This window comes from Puntigrus tetrazona, chromosome 10, assembly GCF_018831695.1.
Source record: "Puntigrus tetrazona isolate hp1 chromosome 10, ASM1883169v1, whole genome shotgun sequence".
Classification (NCBI taxonomy): Eukaryota; Metazoa; Chordata; class Actinopteri; order Cypriniformes; family Cyprinidae; genus Puntigrus; species Puntigrus tetrazona.
Window position 1 is genome coordinate 10,972,859 of NC_056708.1, and position 12,837 is coordinate 10,985,695.

At 38.5% G+C, this 12,837-nt stretch overlaps 1 protein-coding gene across 4 annotated transcripts; it reads right to left on the minus strand.

Annotated features, from left to right (window-relative positions):
• Positions 1–22: 22 nt before the first annotated feature.
• Positions 23–10,880, minus strand: rps6kb1a (ribosomal protein S6 kinase b, polypeptide 1a). 4 transcript variants are annotated; one of them, XM_043249940.1, is made up of 15 exons: positions 10,491–10,878; positions 9,467–9,510; positions 9,214–9,331; positions 8,195–8,263; positions 7,240–7,387; positions 7,058–7,115; positions 6,310–6,410; positions 6,087–6,177; positions 5,566–5,656; positions 5,078–5,185; positions 4,921–4,983; positions 4,748–4,825; positions 4,505–4,612; positions 3,470–3,582; positions 23–3,119 (listed from the first exon to the last, which is right to left on the minus strand). In XM_043249940.1, exons 1-15 carry the CDS (start codon positions 10,560–10,562, stop codon positions 2,864–2,866), a joined length of 1,518 nt encoding a protein of 505 aa, XP_043105875.1. In that variant the 5' UTR covers positions 10,563–10,878; the 3' UTR covers positions 23–2,863. The 4 variants fall into 4 exon arrangements, 2 of the variants coding, with proteins under 2 accessions (XP_043105875.1, XP_043105876.1); XR_006251870.1 differs by lacking the exon at positions 23–3,119 and having other exon boundaries at positions 4,505–4,628; positions 10,491–10,879; XM_043249941.1 differs by lacking the exons at positions 4,748–4,825; positions 4,921–4,983 and having other exon boundaries at positions 10,491–10,879.
• Positions 10,881–12,837: the final 1,957 nt, after the last annotated feature.

A 12,837-nucleotide genomic window follows, 5' to 3' on the forward strand; every position in this document is an offset into this window, starting at 1 on the left:
ATTTAAGTTCAGGACTGCTTGGTAAATGCTCGAATTCAACTTTATTGATTTCGTAGAATTCACTCAAATTAAATGAAAAATGTTCAAATAAGCGAGCAAATCACAAAACACCAGATTAGAAACAATCTTGCCATTTCGTACTTTACATCCGTTCATCGTTTAAACCAAAGTGCCACTGTCTAATAAACGTCTAGCATTTGCATTTAAAATGCGAAATGCAACCAGATCCGCATCTCAACTCTTTTCACAGGCATTTTCTTTTCACTTTAGAACTCTAACCTGAAGCACCGTTGATTTCACTGAAGTTCACATTCAGTTCATCTCTAAAGCGCAACGACACACCACGTTACGTTTTTATAAAGGACATATAATAGCGAAGATAAAAAAACCGGACCATCAACACATAGCACCAAGTTACATCTTAATATTCCAACATGACTGCGCCACGAGTCTAGTGATTATATGGACTGGGCTCATGGTCAATATCCAACTCCTCAGACTGACACAAGTGATACATAAAGCCATTTACACAACATTACAGAGCCCTCTCTCTCAGCCAGCATTGCATAGAATAAACGGTCGATATTTGTGAATGAGAAGGCAAAATGGGATGCTTCCCCCAGTCAAAGTACCAGTTAAGAGGCAATTTAATTAAGCTGCTGGTCTCGCACAGATTTCAAAATCAAAGGCTTTCACATATGAAGCCATTACTGGCTGTTAACTGCCACGGCACAGCAGGCTGTTGTTTATCAGTAGGCACGGTATCTGACAGCTTAAGATATTCACAATCATGCTTCCTGTGCATAGTACACCCAATTATTGGCTTGATGGAAACTGCTGCAAAGTCCAGACAGTTCAATCAGAGCAATGGCCTCCTAATGTCCAACCGCAATTACAATCTACACAACGGAAATTAGAGCTTGAGGATGTGAGGTTAACATCGCATTCAATCAACAGGTTACAGCGTCACGCCAGAACAATGTTCTCAAACAGAAAACAAGCCTATTTTACATTCCCGTGGGAAAACAGTGTGTCGTTCAGAAATTGGTTTAAATGCGGTCACACAAACGCAATCGCAGCCTCACGCACAGAGGTTCATCGATAACAATAACACTTCTATGAGCACAGGAATGCCTGTGAAACATGATACAGAGAACCACCCAAGATGACTGACATACAGCACTTCTTAACAAGATGCAGATTCAGTGTCGACCACTTCAAGGAGTCACATCATACTATTCATACTGTATAATACAAGGAAAGAGCACCAACATTCATGAAGAATCATGTCTATGTACAGCAATGAAATACTGTTTTTTTTTGTTTTAGATTTACCACTTTATTACACTTTTATAACTCTATATTGATCTAGAACATCTTCATTCCCCTTAACCACATATATCCAAGCATATTTAATCAAAATTCAATAGAACAATAATATATAATCCAGAGGTTTTCTATTGTACAGCGCACATCCTGAAAACATATTTAAGTCCCAGTATTTTTAAAGTCCCAGAGAATAATTTAATCGTTTTGACTCCAACACCATTGTAGAAAGAAGTACTAAATAATAACCTTTAAAGGGGGCTGGCATGTGTTCATGTGACTAATCCGGCTAAAACAGCATTTTTGACTATATAAAGAATAAATCATTTGCATAGTTTACAAAACTATATGGCATCTAAAAAATAAAAAAAATGGGTCAAAAAAAAAAATCAATTACTGATATGGAAACCATTTCAAAACTCGCCTTGGTGTCTACAATACCAAGGTTAAAAATGACATTATTTTGTCTAAACTCAATAGTTTTCAGATAGTTGACAGCGTATCAGTATTACTGGTATTTTTTGGATGTGGCTTAGAAAGAGTAACTGTACTCTGTATTATGAGGAATTGTCCAGTATTATATAGTAATCTAGTATTTTTAATATTCTTTGGTCAGAAAAACAGTGATTTGATGCTCAGAATGCAGGTAGAGTCATACCTGAAAGTATGAATTTTATACTTAATTAGGAGAATAATGCCTTGAGGTCATCTAACACTGATGAAAAAAAAAAGAACAGCTTATATTTTTACTTCATAGTTTATCATTGGTATAGATTCTGCTTATATTTCTCCAATTTTCCTACATCTGCGATTCTTGCCGTCCTAACATTGATTGATAAATCAAAAATGTTGCAAATCCTTCAGAATGCAGTCCTGGTTCTTCTCGCCATTATAAAAAGACAATTCACCCAACAATTAAAATTGTGTCATCATTTACCTTCATGTCTTTCCAAACAGGATTTCTGTTCTTCTGTGAACCACAACAGAAGACATTTTGGAGCACAATTCAACAGTTTTTGCCTACATAATGAAAATCAAAACCTAAACAGCAAAACGCTGAGAAAATCTTGTGTTCCACAGAAGAAAAAAAAAAGCGATTTATATCTTTTTGGAATAACGTAAAGGTGAGTGCATGACAGAACGTATATTTTCTGGGTGAACTATCCATATAAATACTATTAGAGAACACAATCAAGCAAAAAACAAAAAAAACTCAACGTCCCAGATCAAACTTCAAATATACAACAGAACATACTATGCGTTATCCCTTATGTTTTGTATGAACATGGTATATAAAAGATAAACTGTGAAATTCATGCTCAGAGTCGTCCGAAGTGCAAGGTGCTCTCTCTTTTTCAAAGCAAGCAGCAGACCACCTCACCGTAGTGCAAGCAGAGAGAGGTCACAGGCTTTGTTCTGGACAAGCTCTGCATGCTTGCATGAAGCACACTGGTGCGGCAAGTGTTTAAGAGACACAAACTGGGTGCAGAAAGGCCTTTTGGGTAATTTGATAAATTCCTAAAATACAAAATGTTAATCAACGATTCATCCTTAAATGCTTGGGTCTCCTGCCGCCTGCTGGTTGAGCCGGTTTCACGAACAAGCCCGTGTTTGATGGTTTTTTGATGGGGAGAGGGGCTGACACCTCCATGTTGCTGCTAACGTCCATCTGCTCCACATTAGACACCTCCATGGGCGTATCAGTGGGCGGCAGGAGAGAGGAGGTGGTTGAGGGCACTTCTGGGAAGGGTGGACCTCGAGACCAACCGTCTTCCCCTTCAGCCTTCATAGGGCTGGAAAAAGCAAGTATAGCATCAAGGGTTATGGATCCCGACTCATTACAAACGCAAACCCAGGATAAACAAGGCCACATAAGCATGTTAAAGCATGTACACAACCTTGGACATAAAGCCCAGATAAATGAAATCAATAGCATTCCTTACAGAAACACAGTGTATCAATGTGTATTGGTTATTGATATTTATTAAAAGTAATCAGTTTCTTCAAAAGCAGATCACGATAAACCTGGAAAAACACGTCTATATTTTTTTTTTCCTCACCCAACTCATAGACAAGATCATAAAACTGGACATAACTATTACACACACGCTTCAAACTCACTGGAATGAGAAAAACACATTACCTCACTGGCGTTCTTGGGCTTCCCAGAAGCTTGCGAGGTGAACGGGATTTTGGCTCAAAAGTGAACTTCTCGTTGATGTTTTCGAGCACAGATGGAGCGATGTACGTAAAGCCCTGAGGAGAGACGACATCCGAGAAGAGATTAAATGAAAAAAAAAAAAAAAAAAAAAAAAGTTTGGGTAGACAAAATAAAAGGGAAAAAAAACAACAATAGATGAGTGTAGAGGATGTGCAATTATAACAAACCAAAAAAAGTATGTTACGCTAAGAGCTGGAAAAAAACAGTTAAACAGTAATAATACAGACCAGATGAGAGACATTATCCCTTTCTCGTAAGTTTGCCTACAAAAAGAACCAATTTACCACACACTCAAATGTAGGTCGGAAGTCAGAAATGATTCTTGTACACATTCTTGAGTGCTCCACACAGCATGCTGATAATAATTAAGATCAAATGGCGTATAAACTAATTTGAAGGCTTCGGTCAGATTCTTGTTTTGTTTGGACTATAGTGTCACGTACACTAAAACATTGGCGGTGAGTAATATTACTCTATTTGTCTGAAGAACATCTTTGTTAATAAAAATCTGTTTATTATTTTTATGTACAGTGCCGTTCAAACGTTTAGGGTTGGTAAGGTTATTGAAACAAATGTTTGTTTTTTAGCGAGGATGTATTTTAATTGACCAAATGTGACAGAAAAGACTTTTACATGGTTACAAAAGATTTCTCTTTCGAGTAAAAGCTGTTTATTCGAACTGATGAAAATGTAGTTTTGCCATCACAGAAATAAAATCACATTATAAAATATATTTCAATATTAAATCAATTATTAAATAAACGCAGCCTTAGCGAGCATAAAATACTGTGATCCCTGAATGGTAGTGTGTATAATAGCCCATACAATTGTTAATATCCTATTTGTAATATTTCCTTTTAACTGATATTGGCTAATAAACAAATTATATTATTGGTGCATTATGAATAAATGTAACTATACATTTATCCGCAAAAGTGACCAGGAAAACAAACTGACCAGGAAGACTTGGTTGGCGCTTTCGCTGAGTGTCGAGTCGTCAGGACTGTCCACGGGAGTCTGACTAGTGAACCTGGAGTCAAACTGGCTAACATCATCTGCTGATCGCTGAGAAAATAGAGATCTGTGAGAAGTTATCATCAAACTGTACATCAACAGCTCTTTAATAATAACACTAAACACGCAATAAGAGACAGACAAACAGTTGATTGTACAGAGAGAAAAAAAAACACTGTCTCGTACCAAAAAAGGCTTAAAGGGAGGTTCAACTTTAAAAGCCAGTAAATCATCCCAGTTCATGTGTCTGAAGAAGGAGTGGGTCTAAAAGAATAATATTGGTTTTTAGAATATATAAAACCACAATATATGTAATCTTCTGCTTTTATGATAATGGGTTTATTCTAAAGGTCAGATACCTGGACATCTATAAAATCTCTAGGACCTGCTCCCATTCTCGTTGATGCATTTCTTCTCAGCAGCTAGTTATAAAACACACACATATACAACCCCATAAAATGATCAATATGAGAATTACACATTGGCGTGAAATCTGATTGACTTTAGGACTTGTACCTTTTTCAGAAGGTCTCGTGCTTCTTGGGTGAGGTAAGGTGGAAGGTTCAGTTTGCACTTTAGAATTCTGTCTATGGTTTTTTTCCGATTCTCTGCGGTGAATGGCGGCTGGAGGTAAAAGAGCAGTCTGGGTAAACTTTGTACACAAATTCAAAAGACACTTTATACACTGCCCGTCCAAAAAAAAAAAAAAAAAAAAAGCCACCACCTAGATTTAACCAAGCAACATTGTTGCTACAGTTTGCCATCAATGGATTTTTTCTTCCCTGATGGCACAGGCATATTCCAAGATGACAATGCCAGGATTCAGAGGGCTCAAATAGTGAAAGAGTGGTTCAGGGAGCATGAGACATCATTTTCAAACATGGACTGGCCACCACAGAGTTCAGACCTTAAGCCCATTAAGCCCATGTATTAAATTATATATATAATCTAAGCTCAGGAACAACATTCATGGAGAAGCACTGTGGGACAGATGGGACACTTACAGCTCCTGTTAGCATGTCATACATCAGAGCTCCCAGACTCCACCAGTCCACAGCTCGGTTATGGCCGCTTCTCATGAGGATTTCTGGTGCCCTGAAAGAGGGAGAAGTCAAAAGAAACAAAAAGAGAGAGACAGAATGAATAAGTGAAGAGAGAAAAGCCCAGTACACCAACCATTTTTGTGCTGCTGACTTTTTTTTTTTTTTTTTTTTTTTTTTTTTACTTTGACCTTACTGACACCAGAGGCCCCAAATAAGCCTTTGGCTGACATGATTGATGGAGGCTCTGACCTCCATGAACTGCTCTGTATGGACTTTTTTCAAGAGGCCGCATCGTTGAAAACATGATTTTTTTCTGCTCTTGTAAAATGAAGTTCAAGTTATTAAAAAAACCCATGAAGCTCCCTTTCTAGCCTAAAAATGCTGTCCAGAAATTTTGAGTACAACCAGCCAATTCAGAGGAACTTCAGAGTAAACTACTTTGATTTTATTTAACTGGGTGAAAAATGTGGGTTTGTACGTACATATACTCTATGGTTCCACAGAAGGTGTGTGTGACGGTACCATCGTGGATCGACTCCTTACAGAGTCCGAAGTCTGTCAGCTTAACATGACCTGAGATGGGCACATCAATAAAATGAGCACATGCAGAGGAGAACAGTCTTTATAGGACATATAGTGGTGCAAGTCTGAGGACAATCTGGGATAAAAGGACAGCGGGGTATGTATGTGTGTGTGTTTTATTACCATTGTTATTGAGCATGATGTTCTCTGGCTTCAGATCTCTGTAGATAATGCCTTTCTGGTGAAGGTGACCCAAGGCCATGGAAATCTCTGCCAGGTAAAAACTGGTAGGAGACAGTAAGAGGTAAGCAAATAAATAAATGAACAAATTAAGGTATAGATAAATAACTATAAATAAATAAATGTTTTCAGAAATTAACTTGCTCACAAAAACTATTCATTTGAAAAAAAAAAAAAAAAAAAAAAAGTCTTTATTAAACAAATAATGCACCCCCCAAAAAATTGTTTATCAAACATGTACAATTTGTTAAACCTGTATACTCTTTTATAATGCATTTATTCCATTTGTTTATTTGTAATTAATTCTGTATTATTTCCCCATATAAGCAGCCATACAGCTCGTTTTCAAGGTGATTTATTCCTTTTTGAAGCTCAACAGCTCTAGGTTACAATGAATTGTTGTGGTATGGAAAAGACATATATAAAGACTCATAAAAAAATATATTTGAAATTAATTAAAAAAACGTATGCAGGAGCATGCAGGCTTTTTACATGTACATATATATACATATATACAAACTATCAAAGCAGCATTTGGGCTGACTGTACAAACTACATTTGTTAGATCACTGAACTTTGAAAGCCTCCTGCACAAGATCAATGTTTACACACAACAAAGGCGTTTCATCTCGATAGCAGTCGGGTCATCTTGACCCCAGAACGATCTATACCCTGATAGAGCTTCACTAACCAGGCGGTATCCTCCAAGAAGATCCCCTCCCTTTCCAGCTGCATGAACAGTTCTCCACCTGTTACAAAAACATGAATTTGATCCCAGATACAAGCCTCGTTTCCCTTTTTTGTCTTAACAAATCTACTGATTATTTATAATATACATTTGCTGACTTTTGAGCTCAAGAAAGAAGAACTCACCGCTTAGGTACTCCAGGATGAGGTAAAGTTTGCCTCCTGTCTGAAAGGCATATATAAGGTCGACAATAAAGGGGTGCTTAACTTCCTCTAGGATGCTCCTTTCTGCTTTCGTATGAGCAGTGTCCTTTGCATTGCGAACGATCATGGCCTATTGAAACAGAATACATTAAGAAATGTTGTGTTTTTAGGCAAATGTCAAGCCCATGAGCGCTGACTGTACATTTCATTCCCGAGAACATCTATTCGCCGGAGGGTTGTAACACCCCTAATCACAGCCGCGAACTCATCAGGCTGGTGTCATTAATGCTTTTATTGTAGCTGCAATAAACAGACGTGTGCAAATCTAATTTGGGAATGGAATCCGGAGCATTTCAATAACGCAAACCACAGAGAACAATGCAGCAACAGTCTCAAAATTATTAAACGGCCTCAGAACACAGCCATCGCTTGCACTCCTCCTGTTTTAGAGTGGTTTAAAGATTGTTCAGCTACAGCGTAAAATGAAGAGTCTAGTAAGCAATGATACGAACAAAGCCAAAGATTTCATCACACTTTGACAACATCATATTTTTTTCCAAGTTTATAAATGACCAAATACGCCAATCAAAAATGGTCTTGCCAAATTATGCCCTTAAGGCTAGCTATTATGAGATCTTGTGTTTAAATATGTTAAACTAAGCATTTTAAGCAAAGTAATATATTGAATGCAACAGTGCTATGATCTAATTGTTTTGAATTTGTGATTTGACTGTTCAACCATATTTTAGCTTTCGTGAAAAGGAAAAACAATTAAATTATAAATACAATCATTATCAAAACTGTTTAGAGGTAATGACGAAACATTCCTCAGACATTATTCACAACACAATCTGTTAAGCAGCAGGACCAGGCTTGAGGAAACACCCATACCGCCTTTCAGAGAAATGAGATTACTGGGAATTTTAGGGGGTTATACCTTTTTCAAGACCTTCATGGCGAATATCTTCCCAGAATCTGCCCCTGATACCTTGCGAACTTGAAAAACCTGTTTTTAACAGAAAAGGACTATTAAAATATAAAAGCTGAAAGACCGATAAAAATCTGCAAACAAAAAACAAAAGCATTAAGACCTCAGTGCAAACAAATTACATGCAGCATTTAAAAAAAAAAAAAAAAAGTATTTCCTGTTAACAAAGAAACAACGAATATCCATTCAGCATAAATTTATATCAAATTTATCAAAATTGACCATAAATAAAATGACAACAAATAACACCACAATGTTACCATATTTATTGTATTTTTTAAAATCAAATAAATACAGCATAAGAAGCTTCTTTCAAAACCTTTATTTATGATATTCTGCTGCCCATATTATGCATTTAAACTACACCACATGCAGGGAAGAACCACCGAGTAGCACTTCTAGACCCTGTCCCAAATCACACCCTAAACCAGTGGTTCCCAACCGGTGTGCCGTGAGATCTTTTGAGGGTGCCGCCAAAATTTCGGGGAAAAAATTCCAAGGGTGCCTCAAACAAGAAAAGGTTGGGAACCACTGGTGTAAACAGTATTCTCATATCATCTAGGACTAGGTATAAGGTGTTGTTGCATGCAAACTCTCGAAATGAAACAAATAAATAAATAATAATAAAAAAGCTACGGAGATTTTAAGATTTTTAACTATCTATTTCCTTATAAGGGTGCCGGGAATTTTTGAAAGGCTTTCCAAGGGTGCCTCAAACAAGAAAAGGTTGGGAACCACTGCCCTAAACCCTCACGACCTTCCTCCGAGTCTTCACTTTTGTGACGCAATGCCGCTTTGACTGTTGGGTAGAAGTGCAAGGCTGCAAAGGGGCATCCGCAAAGCACCCTTCCGAATGCTAAATAACAAATGACGCACCCTACGGAAACGTGCACGAGGCGCCCGTTCTAATTCCATAGGACTGCAAGCGCACACAAAGCACTCTGGAACAGGGCCCACGTCTTGCTTACCTTCCCATATCCTCCTTTACCCAAAACACGAAGCAACTCGAAACATTCCGGACGGATCTGCTCCGTGCCTTGATTCACACTATTCTCCGAGATCTCGAACTTCTCGCAGTCTTCCATGCTGCTCCAAAACATGAAAATATTCACATTTTTAATTAGGACGTTTCACTTTTTGAGGGGCTAAATTAAAAAGTCATCGTCAAATTACACAAACACGGTTAAGTTTAAAGGTCAAGTAGCTCTTAGACATACTCACAATTCAAAGCCACCGCACTGGTCCATGAATTCATTACTCTTAGCCTGCGGACAGAAACAAGCTTTTAGTGTTTATGGTAGGTTTACAGAGTCTTTGAGGTGTGGACTGCAGGGTTTTTTTTTTTTTTTTTTTGGATCTCTGCAGCTTTTCCTCCAAATGCACAGTGTGCAGATCTGACACAGCCATTAAGGCTCAATCTATACCAGTGAATGATGCACACTGGCTCTTTTCCATCAACCAGAGTATCAAGGTCACTGATCGCTGTTATCGCATTACAAGACTCCGTCTAACAACACAGAGAATGTCAGACCAATGCAAGCTGGACCTGCAGAGGATTTTTTTTGCGGTTTCGGACAACTTCCGAACACTTACACTCTAAGGTATACATTGCTAAAAAAAATAAAATAACTGCAGCTAAAAAAAAAATTGAAAAGTTTATTTCACTATTTATTATTAATCTGAAGTGTGTCACAAAAGTTTGACAGCCCATTAAACAAACTTCATACACCTGATGCTATATGCTAGCTTAAACGCACAGTTATGTTTTTAGCTGCTCTGAGTTGGTCATTGACTATTGTGCCCGAATAATATGTTCTAAGAAATTCAGGTGGTTTATAGCTGGTCCATCATTACCATATTAATAACCAGGTTCAACTAGCTGACGTCCAGCTTAGACCAGCTAGAAACCACCTTAAGCTAGCTCAAACATCTGAAGCTAGACTCTAAAATCGTATTACAACCGACATGTCCACTTACAAATGGTAATGTCATGTTTTGTCATATACATATTTGTAAGTTCTTTGTGAATCTATCCTCTGTAAAATGTTTTAAACCATATAATTATGACACATCGCCACGGCAAATATTATTAAAGCATCGCGGTATCGTCCTCTAATAGTTTACCACAGCACGGCCATAATACTTCTATGCCGTGTTTCTGAAGCGTGTGAGGCGCCTGATCGATCCTCAGGCCGGTCCCGGCGATGCGGAAAAACTGAAAACGAGCGGGTGACCGGTCACATACCCCGTCGGCGAGCTCCTCGTCTGACACGTTGTCCTCCGGCGGGTCGAGGTCGATATCAAACACACCAGCCATGGCCGCGGTCTCTTTACGCGCTCAAATACTGCGACAACGACGAACGCGGACACCTCATGGTCCGGCACGACACGCCGACGCCATAACCGGCTCCGGTACGCGACGTATTCCTACGGAGATTAACTACCGGTGAACGATAATCACGGCGAGCGGAACGGCGGGTTTCACAGAGCGTCAGCGCGCATGCTCCGGAACGCGTGAAAACAACTGTCGACAAACTAAATCGACGTTTTGTTTATTTAAACACACGAACGTGTTGTGTTTTACTCCGGAAGTTTGTAGCTGAGGTCAGTGGCTGTACTAGGGATACAAAAACACGTCACTCTACGCGTATAGGAAGCGGATTTGACGCGCAGTACCGCAGCACCGCCAGTAGAGGTCGACAAAAGACCTGGTTTTGATCAAGCGCGTGCTGATAACGTTAAAGATCCCGGATAAAGCTAGTGCATAATCAGTATGTGCTTATTTTTTCAATTATGAAACCACTACACGTTTCTTCACCCGAATAGCGGATATATAGAAAGTTGTACACAAAACAAAATATATTTTAAAATATTGGAATAACGTTACGTTGTAAAACACTATTTCAGTCCTTCTGCTTAAGTCCTGTGTCATTGCCGTTTCTTTGGAGGCTAATTGTCTGTTTTAATCGTCTAGTAAATCCCACACTTTTTTTTTCAGTAGCTTACGTATACACACAGCCTATAGAGCTGTTAAATATTTTGAACATATTTGTGGACCCCAAAACAATTATAAGCAGCACGGATGTATTTGTAACAATAGCCAACAATGCATTGCGCGGATTCAAATGATCCATTTTTCTTTCTTAAAAGTTATTTAGTAAAGACCGCGTTCCATTTCCTACCGTAAAGATATAAAAACTTAATTTTAATTAGTAATAGGCATTGCTAAGAACTTCATTTGGGCGACTATATATTTTATTCCAGATGCCAGATTTTCCAAAAAACTGTATTTCAGCCGACTAACAAACCGTACATCAATGGAAAGATTATTTATCCATCTTTTGGATAATGTATGAATCTAATTTTTTATAAGGGTCTTTAAAAAATAAAAATAAATAAATAAAGACCCATATAACTGATCTTGGATTTGTTGTCCAGGTTCAAAATTGATCTTGTGTAGAATAACTAGGCCTGGGTGTATTACCGTTTAGATCTGTTAGGGTATCAATGTAAGATATCAATGTAAGAGAACAATCTGATCCTTTTGCCAATGTTCGATTAATCACGAAGGGCAACTCCATTCATTTCAACCTTTCATTCTATCCTGAACCACTTAAAACGTTCAAAAGTCAGCAGGCTCGCCAAAAGGCATGGCTGGAAGAAAGACGCAAGCTCACACACTATACATTGTCAAAAAGTGCTGGATGGCCACAATTCTCTGCTCCCCACTTCAAAAACCACATGAATGGATCACAATGGGCACTTTGTGTGTCGCGTATGCTCCTAGCAGAAAAAAAGCACTATGCAAATTATAGTTACAGGGGCTTTCCAAAGCTGTATGTTTTTGAAAATGAGGAATAATAACTCATTCATACTTTACACAACCTGACACCTAAACAATGCATATCACAATACGTCTGACACAATACATCAAGCCGTTTGCTATATAAAAAAAACGGGCCTCCTGATGTATATTGTGGACACATATTGTTTAGGATGAGAGCAGGAAGTGCACAGTTTATCAAACTCATTCTTCTTTTAGTTTGATACATACCTGCGGGTTTCGGGAGAGATAAAGATACCCGGTATCTGCGTCAGGTAACGTCTACACCTGCTTCTGAGTCAGCCTGGGCGTGCCAGCGCTCTCCTGTTCGGTGACAGCACATCATTGATTCATGGGACGGGTTAAAGCCCCTGACTCACCTGAACTTCGCCGAAGTTTTAATTATGAATACACTTGCTACTTTCAGATCTGTGACCTACGGGGCGCGTGCACTAAAACCCGAGGCCGCTTCAGTTTAGGCCTTCAAAACTGTTAATGCGCTCATTTTGAAATGGGTTCATATTAAAAAAAACAAAAGCAAAAAAACAATACACTATAATAAGAATATATATTAAATATAGAATATATATATTGAAAATAATATCCAAAAATGTTCGCCTGCGCCTCCTGCTGGTTGCTCGAGGTAAGTCATGCACGCGTTCAATTCTAACTAAACCCTCAAAAGTGTGGCGTTTGGTCACATGCTAAGCAGGAACACCTGACCTTGTTGTGCAATCTACACAAAAGAGTGGTCATGGGATGGAGGAGG